Genomic DNA, 19247 nt, shown 5'->3' on the forward strand with positions numbered 1-19247 from the left:
TATTCTCACTCCACGCCCTAGTGGATAGTAGGGCATGAAAAGGTCGGAGGACGCGTACCGCTGCGCTCGCCACGCTTCGGGTTCACGTTGATGGCTGGGTGGCGTCAACTACTTTTGGGGGGACATTTCAATGTTCAGGGGTGTTTTTGACCCATTTACTATTGTTCCTATGATAATTTGGCTAAATTGAGCCATTTCACATTGTTTCCTATGGGAAATCGTGGTCATCGCGGGTAAATTGAGGCATTTAACATTGTTCTCTATGGGGAAATCGCGGGCATCGCGTCTGGCCCATCGCACCCGATTTTTTAGCGGCCGATGACCGCGATTATGATCGTTGTGGCCGTGCTAGGAAACAAGTACCTATATATTTACTTTGGTACTTGTTTAGTTTCACGGCGGCAGATCTATCGGCCGAACCGATGCGATTTTTTTTACCTGTTCATAACACCACTATCCACTACACATGGAGTGGATTTTATATAGTGTGGCGAGCGCAGTAATCCGCTCGCCACGATTCGGGCTCGCCACACTATATAAAATCAACTCCATGTTTAGTGGATAGTGGGGTTATGAACAGGTTAAAAAAAATAAAAAAAATAAAAATCGCATCATATCAGCCACCGCGAAACTAAAAAAGTACCTTTATTTTTTCCCCCAGCAATCCATTTTAGCAAATATCCTGAAAGTCAATAGACAAATCTCTCTGTACACAAACCCATTCACTCAGTGTATGAAAATACATTCTACACATCAGACTTCCATTTTATGCTGAATTGGAATTAAGGCATCAACGTCACAGAAAACATCCAAAAATCCAATTTAATGAGGGAAGTGCAATTGAACAGCTTATGCATATTGTCATGACACTTTTGTATGAGTTATGAAACAGGACCGTTCTTTTTCTTGCTTTTCATTTAAAAGATTGTACAGAAACCACTAAACATACATATTTACAAACAGTGGGAGCAAATAAAAATAAACCATTCATTACTGTTTGTTATTCCCAAATAAAAAATACAATTATGAAAATATAGGCTAACTTTAATTTTTTTTATTTTTTAAACCGTACTGAACTTCTCTCATAGTATGTTGTTAAGGCTTCCAATGCAGATCGAATGGATTAAAGCTCGTCACGATCCCTATTCAGTATGGTGTACCTATATTCGCTTGGGGCTAATTTCTGGAAAGAGCTCTCCGGAGGACTACTTGCCAAATCTTGTGTTTGCTGTAGTAAAAGAGATTGACAGTCACATAACTATACAAATAGAAGGCATTTTGCAAGACTGAAGTTTTTACGACATTAAAAATGTGTTTTGCATAAACTCACAATATAGATACATGGTATTGTGTGCTCAATATGTAAAGGGATAAAATACCACTGGCATTCGATATTATTCAAGTAGATGGCCACATTGCCGTAACTTGACATTATGGTGACCAGTTCCAGAAAGAGAACTGGTGCACCAGATATTCAAATAAAAAGGCGTTGCTTCATGGAGAAGGGGCATGGTCACAGAATAGTACCATGTCACATTCACACCGCACAGTAGTGCAGATTACTTTTTCTTCAATGCCCACAGTAAAAAGTATGTAACGGTAAGCCGGCAGAAAAGGAACTGAGCGCACCACTACTCTCATTATAGTGGCAATATGTGCTGAGCACCGTTGCTACCACCCTAGTTACTACTATATAATAATGTAAAAGATATTTTTTGACAAAAGTAATGCCCAGTGGTGCAAAAATGAATATGAGTCATGATACTTTACGTTATTTGGACATAGATTCAGAGATGGAAGAAATGCTTGTTGCTGCTGTGTCTTGGTATGCAGGGGGATCAGTCATAGGCAAACCGCTTGGATTTGTATAGAAACCCTAACTACCAGCTTCTCAGATCTGCCCCTTGCATACAAAAGGGCACAGCATCGGACACATGGGTCACACCATAAGCTTGGTGGCTAAGAATTTCCTACGCAACTATGAAGCGGAGGCCAGAAGAACGGTGTGCGAGGGTGCAGTCACTGCCTCAGACTTGGTCAAATGAATACACAGTATACAGCTTTCCTATTTTCTTTGTTTTTGGCAAAACGCGTGTTAGCAAAGGAAAGGTCTATGACGCAGCCGGCAAACCTATGCACTTATAAGAGCAGTGCCAGAAATTATTTCGGTTTTACTTAACAGTTATCACATCGCTGAGGCACAACTAACTAGACACTTTCAGGTGAATTGAACTTAAAGCAATCATATTTGAGGTCGACATTAGTTTTTCAAGATTCATTTACCAATTTGTTTTGATTTTACCATCCAGATAGACTCTGAAGAGTATCTGACCTGAAGCATGTAAATTAAAGTGCCACTAATTAGGGGTCCACGTACTCAGATGTCGACACAGACACCAAATAAAAACTTGTGTCAACCTACTCATGTGTCAATTCTCTCCCTCCCCCCCCCCTCCCAAAATATATTTGTGTGTATATTATGTGTTTATACAGCATACATGCAAGATACTTCAAAATACATCATTGAAATATTAAAATATTCGGAAATACGGAATAATCCGTTATCCAAAATTCTCCTGGTCCCGAGCATTTTGGATACGGGATACTCAACCTGTAATATAATGTATAGAATGGCATTGGCTGGGCTAAATGTAGTTTTTAATGCATGCCCTCCATGTCCAGAGACAGCAAAGAGGATCCACCAGAGCTTGCCAGTAACAAAATGGGTACTTGTTTAGTTTCACGGTGGCCGATATATCCGATGTTATATTGGCCGATCCGATGCAATTTTTTTACCTGTTCATAACCCCACTATCCACTACGCATGGACGAGCGCAGCGATACGTGTCCCCTCGCCACGCTTCGGGCTCGGTGGCTCGCCACACTATATAAAATCAACTCCATGCGTATTGGATAGTGGCTTTATGAACAGGTTAAAAAAAAAAAAAAATCGGATCGGCCAATATAACATCCCATATATCGGTCGCCGTGAAACTAAACAAGTACCACAAAATGTTGTCTGGTGCATCTGCCTATCTTTACTTATGTTAGTCACTCTGACATGGCTACCAGAAGAAATGTTCTAGTGATGTCACTAATGATTTCCGATCATACCATGATGGGAAGGAACTAAATATTCCTCCATATTGTACAAACAACGTTAAGCTTTGACTGTGATTGGTCTATTGACTACTATGACATGATCAAATTATGTAGTTCTTGGGTATGCCTATTTTTTTGCCAGTCAGAGGTCCAGATCCATCTCCATTACCTTTCAAACCTCAATAGTTGTCTCACCATCACATGACAAGTCCAATAATTAAGCTACATGAAGGGCACAGGTTTACATTTGTCATTTACCAAGTCTTGTGCTAGAATATATTGGACAAAAAAAAAAAAATACCTGTCCTGGAGATACATCAGTTGGGTCAGGTCCATGGTGGAATTCTCTATGCAATTTTCCGGAGTGTAAATCTAAAACAAATTGCCTAAGTTTACCGGGAATTCTGGGGGGGAAAAGAATTGCATTTTAAATGTTTTCAGCTTCTAATTTTTTTAAATAATGATAAATACAATAAACACAAGAAGAACACATACATTGGGCCTATGCATAGTAAGTTAATGCATGGAATGTATAGAGGGATAATTATTAAACAAAAAAAACTCACATACAGTTGGTACATCACTCATGTGATCAAGTAACAAGTAAAAAACATTCTACAAACTTGATAAGTGAAGTATAAAAAAAATGCTATGTATAATAACATCTAACAAAAATAAGTAAACCAGTTAATAAGGTCTATGATGGAATTTCAAGATAAAAGTATTTAGTTTAGTGCTGTGGGGGTGATGTATGACATCATTGCAGATGAGGCAATTAAATATGACAAAACAGGCCCACAGTATATGGTTGAGACTCCTACAGTCTGAAACATAGGCCAGTATTCAATGCAGGATCGGGACCAGTGAGTGCAGCGGCTACTATCCCAGTCCCCTGCCAGCTCTCGGGGGGCTCTCCCTGTGTCCCTGCCAGCCCTCCTTCACCCCCACAGTGTCCAACGCAGGCAGGGAGGCTTCCATCTCACTGCCTGCCACAGTCTTCCGGCGGCATTAAAATTCGCCACCAAGGGCAGCGAGCCCCTGAGGTGTTGAATAGGGGGTGAGGAAGGGCTGGCAGCGAATGCACCAGCCTTCCGGAACCCGGTGACTGTGCAGCGAATCCAAAATAGGATTCGCTGCACAGGACAAATTAGGGCTTTGAATACCTGCCATATACTGCCCTGTGCTGGATACCATTTATTAGTAACCAATATTAAATTTGTCACAACATTTTTCAGAAATAAAAAAAAACACTAAACAAATCAGATTTCTTCAAAATTATCATTTTCATTTCATTCAAAATATTTAGCTACAAATTTTGCAAGCAGGCAAAAATAGAAAAATATAAATGTATGTTATTCACCTAAGGGTGGTATTCAAATTGCCGCCACTATTTCTGACAGGGGAAATAGTGGTGGCTTCCTATTCAATGCTGTCTTTAGCGACAGCATTGAAGCAGGATCACGGCAGAACGGGCCAGACTTAAGAAGCTGTCGGGCCCGTTCTGCCAATAACTGACGTGGACCGTTGTGATCCCCGGTGCAGAACGACAATCCACGGCTGTTTTCGTGTCCACGCCCCTTTAGGCCGATCGGCAGGCGGGACATTGAATCCTGCCTGTCGTTCAGCTGTCGGGCTGACCACAAACGGTCCAGGGGAGGGATCGACAGCCGTGATACTACATTGAATACCCCCAAAGTATTACTTTATTTTTATTTCTATAGCACCTCTATATTAAGCATTCATACTCAGTCTCACCATGACATACTTGACCTATACACCAGAAACAGCTAGTCAGAGAATCATTTTTCATAATGCAGTGTGAACCAAAAAGCAATAAAGATTGGCCAATAGGATTTACAAGCCAATCAGATACGTATTAAAATTACATAAAATCACATGCAGAGATATGGGGAAAAAATTGGAAGTAAACTGTTGCAAGTATGGGCATTCGATATAGCCAGTGAAATTTATACAAGGAAATTAGTTTTTTTTTAGAATAAAAACATGACCAGAGTAAAAAATAAAAAAGATACTTACGATAAATCTTTAAAATCTGAAAAGACATACATGTGCCTAAAGCTATCAATTGCTATTACAGGACAGTCTCCAGGAGTTTTCTGAATGTGCAAGAGAGGATGCCTAAACTTGTCACAGTCCGCATGTAAGAAATTTATTGTTCCTGTATAAAGCAGACATAAAATAAGATTTATATAATGAATTGCACAGCAGCTATAGAAGATGGTACTAGTTACATTTTTGCTATTGTATTATTTGAATTTATTCAATTTTAAATTAAAAATAGCCTGCCAGAGAAAAGGGCATTGCATTCCATAGCAGGACAATTTATGTGAGACTTTCTTCTATAAAGCAAAATATACTGTCATATGACGCACTGCTCTTTTATTTGGATTGTATACGTCTGCAGAATTTACAGTTTCAGGTAAGAACAAGGGTTTTCTGTATAAGAGCAGCAATAGGATTTTGGAACGTTGGTGAATCTGGGGGGATGCATTTAACCAGAAAACTTCTAAACCAAAATGGGAGCTTTCCCTTTTTGAAGATTTTGTTTCTTAAAGGTCTCCAAAAGGTTTGGTTTAGGTAATTTACCGCACGGTCAGTTCATGCTCTAGAGCAGGCATTCCCAACCACGGTCCTCAAGGCACACCAACAGTGCAGGTTTTAAGCCATGTACACGGCAGTGATATGGGCTATAAATCGCTGGCAACCATATTGCCAGTGATGGGAGTGTGCCCCGGCGATAAAGCGCAAGGTGAGCACTCCCGTTTTCAGCCCCATTCTAATCGCTGGTCGCAGGAGCTTGCTCCTGCGACCAGCTGATTACCTCTGAGGCTCCCCCAGCAGAGGTTCCTTTTCATCAGCGACCATCTCTGGTCGCTGATGAAAAGGAGACACTGAGCAATATATTGCTGAGAAATATATCTCCCCCCCCGTGTGTACGCACCTTTAGTGATATCCAGGCTTCAGCACAGACGGATTAATCAGAATCACACAGGTACTAATTAAGTCACCTGTGCTCAAGCCTGGATATCACTAGAACCTGTACTGTTGGTGTGCCTTGAGGACTGGTTGGTAATGCCTGCTCTAGAGTTTACCCACTGCTTCTTTTTAATAGAAGATTAGGTATTACATTAAAAAACCATGAAGGGATACTTACCTTTTTCAGTAATTAGCTGTCGGGCAACTTCTTGCTGGAATTTCTCTAGACTTTGGGAATCATCTTTCATATGGAAAAGTATAAGAAACGGAATTCCTTCTTCAGTCAACTCCTAAGGAAAGAAAATATATATATAGTAAGGGAACCAACAGGCAATCAAGAAAAAGAAACCTAATCAATCAAAATACAACATTTCTACCCCGTTCTCACTGCCGCAAAAACCCATGTATTTGGCAGGGCGAACAGTAAATTCCTGTGTCGCGTCTCAGTGTGAAAGGGTCTTTGTGAAATTCCCGGGTATTATTCCCCTGGGAATTACACAGGTGTACGGCAGTCTGAACAGCACAGACCCGTGTTTTTCACACAAGATTCAAGCTCATGGGGGGATGAAATCAGGTGACATGTGATGTCTGCTGCGTAGAGAGCAGAGATGTCGCACTGGAGGGATGAGGAAGTGTTGGAGCTGCTTGCTGTAAGAGGAGAAGAGGAAATTAAAAAGCAAGTAACTGGCACAGTGAAGGACTCCACAGTTTATTACAACACTCGTTTGCTGCATGAAACAGCAAAATAGTGCAAAACATCAGGGACTCCAAGCTACTCCGTAGTATCTAGTCAGCCTTGATTCCAGCAATGCAGTGTGCTTGGAAAAAAAAGGCCTCTTTAAATGACATCTTCAGCCAGCCAATAAAAGCTGCTTTCTAAACAACCAATCACAGCTAGTTTTTCAACAGACAATGAAAGCTGCTATAATATTCCACACACTTGTTGGCAGGGCAGACCAGGGTCAGACACAGGAATTTCCTGGGTCTAAGGTACAGTATGAACGGGGTCTAAAGGCCCATACACACTGGGTGACTGAGCTGAAAGCCGCTAAAAACAGCCTCTACCATATACCAGCATTGGGATTGGAACAGATGTTCTTTTTATTGTTGCCATTTGTTTTTTAATATATGTCATATATACACACTGCCCTTTGTTTGTGTGTTCCTATTTTGTTGTACTACTACAATACTGGCTGATTGAACCAGTGAGGATTTCCCTGGAACTTGGCTGCTGGGAAGGGCGCCTTTAAATATAATCACACACTACGCCATTCACCTATAATAAAATATGACTGACTAAACAGAAATACAAATTCGGATCCACAAAAGGATATTGAAAATGCTCAAGAATCCAAACTAGTGTAGCCCAAACCCCCCCCCCCCCCCCCCAAAAAAAAAGCATTGGATACTTTGCTTAGTATTGCCTCCTCTATAACAAATATATTAAATAGAAGTAGCCCTAGCACCGATCCCTGTGGTACGCCGGGAAATGCACTGTTTACCACTCTTTTCTCTATCCTACAGCCAGTTTCTTAGCCAGCTGCAAATTTTTACATCTAGACATAATTCCTCCATTTTGTTGATCAACCTCTTATGTGGTACAGTACCAAAGGCTTTGAAAAGTCAGTTCCCATGGCCCAGCGGATGCCGCCGCCACAGCCCAGCAACATTGTAAAATCGCAGAGGCTGCTCGCAATCGGGTTTGCATATGCGCAGAAATGTGCATTCGCAAATACAGACCACCGGGGCAAATTCAGTTCACTAATTTATTTTAATAATAATTTTTATTTCATTTCACGTATAAACATATAAAATAACAATACTTACACGTACAAACATTAAACATTGTCTGGTATTAAAATGCAGGCTTACACATTTATATTTTAATCGGCAGGGTCGAGCTGTGATAATGCCCATCCTCACGATACCCATAGAAGTATATACTTTTTGTCGCGATTACTAGCAGCAAACAAATAGAAACAGGTTCATATACTACAGCTTAAGCCTCAGGGACAGATCCTAACCATTGACTAGGCGCTTAAGGTGACGGGGGTTTCGGTTTAATAAGAACCCTTGCGCTTGAACAAATATGGAGGCAGGAAAATTGACCCTGTTTATAACTGTATTCCCCAGTAAGCTAGATTGCACATATACCCATGAATAAACAAATTCTATCACTTCTAGTGCTTATGACGAAGAGAGGGTGTACCGTATACTTAGATTGGAGCATTACGACACGTACAATATAGATGGTCAGGCATTAGATTATGGCACTGGTTTCCTAGTTACATGGCCCATTTCTTATTGATAATGCATAAAAAAAAAAAAAGGGGGGGGGGGGAAAAGAAAAGAAGTGAAGGGACAATAGATAAGCAAGGAATTCATAAATACCATGGATACGTGAATCTATAAGTGAGTGGGTAAATAAATAAAATTCAAACGGGGGTGCCTAGATAACGCTAGTAATTCGTGTGATCATCTTCTTAAAGGCTTATATCATATATTGTGCAAAAAAACAATAAAATCTTAATTTCATAAAACGAATGTTGATTTAAGTGTTACTTATATCCAGTTATCCCCAAACATATTCCCTCCCAATACCTCCCCCCTTCCCTACATTATTATCTAAATAAATAATCCAAACATAGCAACACTAAATTTTATACATCCCTATAGTGCCAAAACTTAGACTTCTTCCATCTTTCCCATACTGTGTTATATTTATCCAGTGTATTTCTACTTAAATGAAGGTGTCTCTCCTGAACCGCAGTGTAGTTAACCAGGCCAATCCATCCATTTATGTCAGGGCTATTGGCGGCCATCCATGATCTAGCAATTGCCATTTTTGCCAATGCTACCAAATTAATAAGGTACTTGCTTACGCCTGGCTCCAATCTGTCTACAGCAATAATATTGAGAATACAACTTTTAACAGTGAGTGCCGCTCTCGGCACTCCTGTCTCCACCATAATATCTATTACTTGTCGCCAGAAGAGTGCAATCTCCTGGCACTCCCATAATAGGTGGAAAAAGGATCCCGGTAGCTGCTTGCACTTTGGGCATAGTAGAGTAGCACCGTCTTTAAATTTTACTAGCCGACTAGTCGACATGTATGCCCGGTGTAGTACAAATAATTGGACTTGCTGAGTCCTAACGGAATTTATATTTAGCACTGTTAAAGATATGGCTGTTTGCCATTCGTCATCTACTAGAGGACCGATATCCATCTCCCAGTTTGTCCTTAATCGAGACATACTTTCACATGTACGTTCGTGACTAAGAAGTTTATAAAGTTTTGAGATAGATGAATATTTGCTCCCTTTCTTTAATAGTTTTTTTATTGGGGATTCTTCTAAATGTACTGGGGGAGGGGGAAGAACAGTATTCAACAGGCTTCGCAATTGCAGATACCGAAAGAAATAAGTTTGCGGGACCCCGTATTCCTCCCTTAGCTGTTCAAACGATTTTAGAAACCCACCAAAATATACCTGTCCTAAAGTTCGAATTGAATAGATACCCCAGGCATTTACCAATTGCAACATTTTGGATGTCTCCGTTTCTAACAAACCTTCAAAGGGGAGGTCGGGATCTATACCTCCATATCCTACCAAGGAATGAGCTTCCCTCCAAATTCTAATGGCCTGGGAGATCATAGGTGGATCTTTGGCTCTCCTCTTTCCATCGAATAATCTCATCCATGGGGTTTTCCCTGGAGTGGATATTTCTATCAACTTCTTTGCCTGTTCGACATTTCCCTGTTGGGTTATCCAGGGCCTTAGTTGAGTTAGTTGGGCAGCTAGGTAATACAATCTCAGATCTGGTAGGCCAAGACCCCCCTCTTGCTTATCCCTCATCAAGATCTGAAGCTGTACCTTGGGTCTGGTATTATGCCATATGAAAGAGGACATAATTCCATTTATTTTCCTAAATAAGGCTTTGGGGAGGTATATTGGAGCCTGTTGGAGTACATAGAGGAATTTGGGTAGAATTATCATTTTTAACAAATTAATACGGCCGATAACTGTAAGGGGAAGACGATTCCAGCTCTTACATTTCTTAGTTAGTTGGTCCACTAAAGGATCGATATTTAGAGTGGTATAGGTTTGGGGGTCTTTCGAAATCCAAATCCCTAAGTATCTAAAAGTGGGAGTCCATTTCAAGGGGAGTGGATGCGGCATGATCGAAGTGACTGATCTGGTGACCTGGAGAGCATGAGACTTCTCCCAATTAATCTTTACGCCCGAGTAGCTACCGAATTCGCTAAGTCTCTGCAATACCACTGGGAGGTCAACTTTATAATCTGCAAGGTATATTAAGATATCATCTGCAAATAAGGATGCAATATCACTATCTGACCCGGCCCGAAAGCCTCGAATATTGGAGTGCTTCCTTAATATACAAGAAAGAGGTTCGACCGCAAGAGCGAAGAGAACTGGGGACAGAGGACATCCTTGTCTCGTCCCCCTGGCTAGCGGAAAAGACGGGGAGATCCAACCGTTCACTGATATGCGAGCCGTAGGGGCCAAGTATAACAATTGGATCCACCTAATAAATTTGGACCCTAAACCAAAGGCTCTAAGTGTGACCCACAAGAAGGGCCATTCAAGAACATCAAAGGCCTTTGTTGCGTCCAATGATATTATCGCTGAGGTTTCTCCTTCATTAAGAGGGTTTTGCAAATGACACTGTAACTTGTGAAGATTAGAGCTGGTAGATTTGCCTGGCATAAAACCCGATTGGGCTGGGTGAATAATTTTTAGTATGTACTTATTTAATCGAGTGGCCAGCACTTTAGCCAATATTTTTGCTTCAACTGAAAGAAGCGATATTGGTCGATAAGAGTCTAGAGACAATGGATCTTTGCCCTGCTTTAATATCGTGGTGATCTTTGCCTCTAGCATTGATGCTGGTAAAATATTGTCAGCATAACAGGAAGTCAGTGTTTCCCATAGGGGGTTGGCGATGGTCTCTGAGAACTTCTTATACAGCTCAGCCGGAAGGCCATCTAGGCCGGGAGATTTGCCATTAGGCAAATCCCTAATCGCCCCCCTGATTTCCTCGAGGCTGAGCGGGGCATCGAGTTCCATTGCCTCTGATTGGCTTAGGGAAGGTAAATCTATATTTGATACATACTGTTCTATTTCAGAAGCCGTATACTGAAGTTTAGAAGTATACAGATCCCTATAGTACTCCATAATTTCATAGCCTATCTGAGCCGAGGTAACGGCCATGGTGCCGTCCTCTTTTTTAATACAATTGATAGTGTTAGGTGGTGCTTCCGCTCTTGCTAGTAATGCTAGGTATCTACCCGGGCGGTCAGAACACTGGTAATGTCTACGCTCACGAAAGGTCATAGATTTGATATTATCTTCTTTAATACACTCTCGCCACTCCCCTTGGGCCGTCAACCACTCCTGCTTATGGGCATCATTCCCGCTAGATAAAAAATATGGCCTCAAGTTCTATAACTTTCTCCTCCAGATCTTGTCTCTTACGGTTCGCCTCTTTTTTTATATCGCCCACACTTTTTTTAATGTGCCCCTTATAAAAGCTTTATAAGCCTCCCAGACCATATCTATTGAGGTGGATCCCTGATTTAGGCCCCAAAATTCTCCCATTGGGCGGTTAGCAATCCTTCCTGCCCTAATCGTTGTAACCAGTTTTGATCCAGCTTCCAAAATTTTGTCCCCTATCCGCTTCCTCTCTCATCGTAAGTATCAGCGGGGCGTGGTCAGAAACCCCTCTAGCCTGTACTCAACCCCCTCAAACTTGAGATATACAATTATTAGAAACGAACGCCAAGTCAATCCTCGAGAATGACGAGTACGATGTCGAGTAACATGAATATTGTTTTATCCCTGGGTTCCGAGCCCTCCAAATATCGGTCCACCCAAGGTCCTGGGCATATGTGTACAACCCCCTGCTACCCTTATTTGGGGCCGCATGGGGGTGTCTCCATCTGTCCAGCTGTACATCTGGAGCACAATTGAAATCGCCCATACATACTGTTGCAACCTGGGGTGACTTGGCGACGAACTCTGCAGCCTTAACCAAGACTTCAAAGTTAAATGGAGGGGGGATGTATACAAACAGCAATAACATGGCTAATTATTAACTTTACAGTCAAAAAAGATAAAACGGCCTCCTGGATCAATCTGTACCCTCTTGCAATCAAACACAATACTTTTCCTTACCAGGACCGAGATTCCGCGTGATGAGGACGTAAATGGCGCATGATACATCGCTCCTACCCAGGCCTTTTTTAATGACTGTAGCTTCCCCCCTACCAAATGTGTCTCGATTAAACAAGCAATGTCCACTTTCATCTTCTGTAGCTGTCCCATAATTAGGGAGCGCTTAATTTTATCGTTGGCCCCTCTAACGTTCCAAGAAAATTAACTTAATCATTAATCATTGATCAGCTATCAGGCCAGTGGATTCCTTGCATGCGTCATTGCTCCCATCTCGCGGAGTCTCAGGCCCCCTGTCCCCAAGGCCTGCTGCATAGTTAACAACATAATCCGGGCATTCCACTAGGCCTCTGCCCGTGCCATATACCAGACAGTACCAACAACATATATCCCCCCCTTACCCCCCTCCTCCCCCCACCCTGCATGCCCCCCCTAGTCGGCATACCTTAAACTCCCTACCACCCCCCCCCCCCTCCAAAAAAAAAAAAAAAAAAAAAAAAAAAAAGCTATTAACGAAAAAAAGAAAAAGGAACTATCGTGGGGGCTATTCCGCAATAACCCTTTGGCCACCATGGTGAGGTGAGCTCCCCAGCCTTTCAGACATATTGGTGGGGAAAAAAATGGAAAAAAAGTGCCTAACTGGCTGACAACTGACGGGGACCCGGGGCCCTCTTATCCAGCCACTCTGCGGCTTCCTCAGGCCTAGAAAAAAAAATAGTTTCCCCGTTCGCAATGATGCGGAGCTTTGCAGGAAATTGCATTGTATATTTCAAATTACACTCCCTAAGCCGTCTCTTGATATCGTTAAACCGGGCTCGTTCCTTCTGGACTTCCCGGGCATAGTCCGGGAAGACTGAAATCTTGCAGCCATTGAATTCCAACCGTCCTTTGGAGCGCAACTGTCTAAGGATAGAGTCTCTGTCCTGGAAGTTTAAAAACTTCACTATCAAGGTCCGAGGAGGTGCGCCCGGGGGAAGGGGCCTTGTAGGGACCCGATGGGCCCGTTCGACCGCAAAATGACGGGAAAAGGCTGAATTATCAAATTCCTTGAGCATCCATTGCTCCACAAACTTAACCGGGTCTGTGCCTTCTGAGTGTTCAGGAAGGCCAACATATCTCAGATTATTCCTCCTTAATCTGCCCTCAACGTCTGAGAGCTTATATTGTATATCCGATAGTTGGCGTGCAAGTGAGTCAACCTTGGCCACCCAACGTTGATTTGAATCCTCAACCGCTGATATACGCTCTTCCACTGATTTTATTCTGTCGTTGGTCGCTTTCAACTCAGTTTTAACGGATGCTATTTCGGATTGAACCCCGCTTATTTGGTCAGTGATACGTTGCTCACTATTGGCAATAGCTTCTAGTATCTGCTGAAGCGTTGTCTCGCCCGATGGTTGGGGGCCTTTGGTTTTAGAAGGCGTAGATTGAGGGGTGGAATCAGGGGTCTGAGCTGCATTACTCTGCGTACGGGCGTATTTCTCTAAGCGGGCCGCTGCCGCTGCTCCCGTTTTGCCCATATCTCTAGGCAGTACTAGCAGTTACAGATGGAATGGGTATATACAGTATATCTGCCAAGATATTGAGTACACACCAGCCGATATCTCCCGGAGGGGGGGGTCCCGATATAGTGATATAAAACAAGGGTCCCGATATAGTGACGATTTATCGTGAGCTTTTAGAGCATAGCTTTCAGCACTCCAGGGTTCCAGTAGCTTGCTCAAAGACGTAGCCCAACCCCCACTCCTGCTACCTGGCTCACAGCCGGTCTCTCCCGAAAGGCTGTGTAGTATAGCGTCTGCTTATGCCCGGCTCGCTCCCCTGCTCAACTGAGCTAGGTATCGGGGCTTGACTGTAGTTAAAGTTATATGTGGAGTGGGTAGGCAGTAATGTACATTTACCGGGTATTTAGGTACAAGGCAGTCAATTTATCAAGGGGGTGGGAAAATGTTCCAGGGGTACAGGTCACTCTACCTCCACACTATCACTGTCAGTTCCGTAAAAGTTCCAGCAGCTTACTTCAGAGAACAAACGTATATGGAGAAAACAGCACGGCACCTCCAAACAGACACGGGGTTGTACTTTACCCGTCCGCGTCGTAGACGGCATGCACCGGTTCCCCTGCTCCTGTGACTCGGCCCTCGATCAGACTCTCCAAGGGGCTGTGTAAAGCGGCATCCACCCTGCACGCGGTACGCGTCCCCACCTGGTCGTGCAGCGGGGTTTAACCGAACAGCTGCTCGCCTCTTCGTTCGGCGATGCTGCCGGCGTCACGGGTCACAACCCCGGAAGAGACTTTCCTGCTATATGTCACCGAAACGCAGGTTTCCTCCACAGCCCACCGCAGCGTCCAGCAGCACGTATGGAGGCCCAATGAACCTCGCTATCCACACCGAGGCCAATTCCCCGGTCTCGCCTCCAGCATCCCCGGCTAGGCAACAAACAGGATGCTTCTCCTGGGGAGCTCACTCGCGTGCGTGCTCACCCTCTCACCGCCGTGGCCACCAAATTCAGTTCACTAATAGTGAACCAGAATCGGACCCTAAATCCATATTATTTGTTAGTACTAAGGGGGTCATTCTGCTTCATTCGCTCCCCCCGTCTCCACTGACTTATACTTGCGTTGCCTGAAGAAATCATTAGATGGTCGGCAACCATCGGATGATTTCTCTACCATCGGGACATGCGAGATGTGTCTTCGTGACAAATTCCCTTGCATGGTTGTGAGCGGATACGGCGACAGGGATTCAGCACTCGATAAGCTGCAAGTTTCGCAACTTACCGAGTCAACCACAATCAGGGCCCAAGTTCAATATGGTCCTGTTATGAGTAGGTGTTTCTACTGATTATAACAGATGTAATGTCTCTTATTCAGGCAGGGGCTGGCACGCCCCGTGGCAACCCACAGATCCCCGCCGACTGTCCCACTCGCCGTCCGGCCGCCTGACCCCCACCCCTAACCCTGCCCGTCTCCCTGAAGCGGAGACAGGCAGGGTCCCAGCGCCCAGCCACCGGAGCGGGATTGGCCAGGGGGGGGGGGGGGGGGGGGGGGGGGGGCGGCGACGACACGGACCCCTTGCTGCGCTCGCCACGCAGTGGGCACACCAATTTATTCTCCATCTATGGAGAAGAAGGTGTCGGGATTTCGGCGGTCGGGGTTCTGAACGCCGGGGTTCTGAACGCCGGGATTCCGACCATCGGGATTTCAACTGCATCCCGTAAGAACAGTCTGCAGTTCTCACACTTTATGCAGTTTGAACTAAAATTAGAGGATTAGAACATGGAATAAAGCATGTAGAAAAAAAGGGAGGGATAAGGAGAAAAGGAAAACAAAATCAGATCACATTCAAAAGGATGCATATGTAGCTTGGATCACGTACCTCTCCATTTTCAAATGTTATTTCTCGTACAAGAGGTACACATTTATCTTGCGTCCAAGCATAGGCTAGGTCAAAATTGGTAAGGGATCCCAAATACACCATATCTGGAGCATTTTCCTGCAAACATAATTCATTATGTTATCAAAGGAAATTATAGTACACATCACCAAAACAGAGAAATGTGCTGGTCATACTACACTTATGACATTTATAAGAATCTGGGCATAAAAAAAAAAAGGGTTGCGCCCTATGGAAATCAAAAATATATATATAGGGCAGTCAAGCAGTCCCTCTGCGGTGATCTTTTGCCAAGTAGGTCTCCTGCTGAGAATGTGTTGTAAGTAGCAGCTTTTAAAAAAAACCTCAAATGCTTTCCTTATGCCCAATAAATGCATCCTATATAATTCTGCTAACAAAAGTTGTTACTTTTTGGGGTCCAGCAAGGTCTCCTTTAATTTCATGCTCTTATCCCAGATCGCATTTTTTGTAGAAAATTTGCACCCCCTCACTGAGGAGTCGATTTAGATTTGGGGGACTTATTTTGTTTCTGTGCAGGGTAGATACTGGCTGAACTCTTCTTATACTGCAATTTAGGGATCAGTTTGAACACACCCCACCCAAATTTAAATCTTTGCACATGTTACATCTGCCCCACCTGCCGTAGAACAGGATTTTGTCCATTAGACAAAAAAATGTGCTTTGTGATCCAATCTGAATTAAGCCCATTATCTCCCTTCACGCATTGATGCATATGCTCCAAACGACTGGTAGTGGTCCTCTGCAGACATCAATTACCAAAATGACCAACACCAATTGAATTCAGATTATTACAAAAAACCAGTGCGAGTTCAGTGTATGGCAAACTTGGTAAAACTAGAGAAGCTAGGAAATTGGTTATAAATACACACTTTAATGAATACAACTAATAAAATAAGTCAAATATCTTGTTACATTATGTACCTGCCATGTGTGTTCGCTAAAAAACTCCAAATATAATCATGGAAAATGACATCCTAGTTTAAATAAGAGCACACACACTTTCTTAATTTGTATTCAGGTTACAGAATTAGTAACCCAATTGGTTGCCCAAATGGTCTGCAGCAGCCTGCATTATGTTTTTTTGCCCTCTGGCTTTGTTATTTTTTAGTGTAACCTTTTTGTTGTAAAAACAAACTTAAGGTCTGCAAAGAAAGTTCTGATGGTAAAAAAAAGCACTACATAAATACAATAATTAGAAGTACTTACATTTTATTTTAGCATTTTTCATTAATAACTAAACCTAATGATTAGCCATGGGGTTCCCAAACTGTGCGCCTAGGCTCCCTGGGGTGCCTCGGAGCACTTGCAGGGGTGCCTTGCTTTGGTGGTCCAGAAATTATTCAAATTATTTATGGTCAATGTATTAGACAAAATCAGTGCTTGTGGCTTCCAGTTTTAAAATATGTGGATAAATAGAAGTGAATCTACATAACTGGACCTAAGAATGACATATAAGCACAACATATTTAATTTAATATTGTTTTCTAAAAAATTCTCGGTACCACCTAGTGGTGCCGTGACAAATATTCTGATACTCTAGGGTGCCGTGATGCAAAAAAGTTTGGGAACCACTGGATTAGCCTAAAGGCCCCCATACATTAGTCCGACTTGTCCTAAGGACAAGTCTTACCTGATTTCCCCGGCAACACCCTTGGAGGGGGACACACAATTAGGCAATTGAGCCAAGTTTTGCATATGATAAATCGCATGCGATTTATCCAATGCAACTCCTGTGGCGCTGCAAGGTAGAGGGAGCAGGGGGCAGAGGCCATCGAGGTGGCTGCAAGTCGGCTGGTGCGGGTTGCTGTAAGGAGGGCAGAGGCAGCGGGCTTGGGGACACCGAGGCGGTGGGCTCCAGCAAGGGTAACAGAGCCGGGCAGGGAAAGCAGGGAGCGGTCAGTGCTGAAAGAAAAAAAAAAGCCAATACAAATGAATGGGCAGCCAGTGATTGGCTGAGTGTTCTTTCAGCCAGTCAGCAATAACTGAGAGTGCTCAGCCAATCACTGGCTGCCCATTGAATTGTATTGGGTTTTTTGCTTGCTACTCCTCCTGCCCGGCTTTGTTCCCCTTACCGCCGCCCGCCGCCTCTGCCCTCCTCGCAGCGTCTCCTACTAGCTGCCTCGCAGCGTCCCCTGCCCGGAGGCAAATGTTATGTGCAGCTGGTCGGACCTGCCGAATCGGGCCCAAATCACAGTGTATGGGGGCCCTAACATTCTAAAATTAATTTATGCAGGCAATTCTGAGTTTGCATTACAAATTAAGGAACACACTTACTCCAATGGGCTTGTAGATTACATTATCTCCACTATACCGTTCTGGTTTTGAAATATCCCTAAAGATTGGAGAGAAGAATGTAGAAAAAAATAAAGTGTGAGTGAAAAACAATTCTGCGTAAGTACAATGAATTAAATATATCACCACCACAACAAATACTGTACAATATGGCTCTTACCCCACAGCACCAAGAAAGACACAATCATCATGCAAAATGTTTGCTACTTTTGCAAATGTTCTGTAGTTGTCAGAATCATTGCTTTCAAAAAAGCCAATTATTGTTCTTTTACTGCGCTGTAATGAAAAACAAAACCACAATGTTAGACACCTGACAAAGCTGCACAAGGTTTTGTTGTCAACTCATTTGATTAATAATTTGTGCAGTCAAAAAAAGCTTTACAGTTAAATATAATTACAAGCCATTAATAAGTACTTACACCATAGCTAAAGTTGTGAAATATTACTAAATTTAACCCTTCGTTGCATATGGTTGAAAATTTGATACATACCCAAACCTCTCACTATAAAACACTGGGAAAAACTCAGTCAACCGTTTCATGTTGTGGGCTATTTGCTACAATGCAACACTACGCGATTAGTTTACAAAACGACCAGCACTGACAATCACATAAACCGGAAATTGTAAGTACAATACACAAGCATAAAAAAAAACCACGACAAAGGGTTAAAAGGTCATTGTTAATAAATTTATAAAAGACATATTCAACATGATCAGTTGTCACTTCTTCCCCATCAATCCATAGAGTTTGAATAAAGCAGCATTACTAAAAATATTAAATAAAATAAAGCAATGTTTAAAACACAATACCTTAACAACTGCATTTATTTTGAAAAATATACCAACCCACTTCGCAGTGGGTGGAGTCAGCAATAGGCTGTTACAGAGGTTAAGGGGGGTATTCAATCTTTGTCGTGCACCCACAGCCATCTCCCGACGGGGGAGATGGCTGCGGGGCTCTATTCATTGCCGTCTTCCCCGACAGCATTGAACAGGGGTTTTGCGCAGAACGAGCCCGACAGCACAAGCTGTCGGGCTCGTTCTGACGAGAAAAGCCAGAAATAGGCGATCTCCTGGCCGGAGCTCGTCTATTTTCGTCATCAACTCGCGGCCACGCCCCCTTCTCGTCACTCGGCAGCCGGGACATTGAATCCCGACTGCCGAGCTCCAGGCGAGCAAAACGAGAACGGAACAGGGGCACGGCTGTCGAGCTTCCTCGACAGCCGTTCCCCTGACATTGAATAC

General features: G+C 43.2%; 1 protein-coding gene across 1 annotated transcript in view; it reads right to left on the bottom strand.

Moving 5' to 3' along the window:
• Positions 1-803: 803 nt before the first annotated feature.
• ERP44 (endoplasmic reticulum protein 44) overlaps positions 804-19247 on the bottom strand; it is a 57142-nt gene continuing 38698 nt past the window's right edge. Inside the window, exons 6-12 of the mRNA XM_083188171.1 lie at positions 18162-18277; positions 17984-18041; positions 15671-15787; positions 6278-6389; positions 5140-5281; positions 3404-3506; positions 804-1228 (exon numbers count right to left, since the gene is read on the bottom strand). Coding sequence (XP_083044297.1) covers positions 1124-1228; positions 3404-3506; positions 5140-5281; positions 6278-6389; positions 15671-15787; positions 17984-18041; positions 18162-18277 — 753 coding nt within the window. The 3' untranslated portion in view covers positions 804-1123. The remainder of the gene's footprint in view (positions 1229-3403; positions 3507-5139; positions 5282-6277; positions 6390-15670; positions 15788-17983; positions 18042-18161; positions 18278-19247) is intronic.

This window comes from Crinia signifera, chromosome 5 (genome assembly GCF_055691185.1).
Source record: "Crinia signifera chromosome 5, ASM5569118v1, whole genome shotgun sequence".
Classification (NCBI taxonomy): Eukaryota; Metazoa; Chordata; class Amphibia; order Anura; family Myobatrachidae; genus Crinia; species Crinia signifera.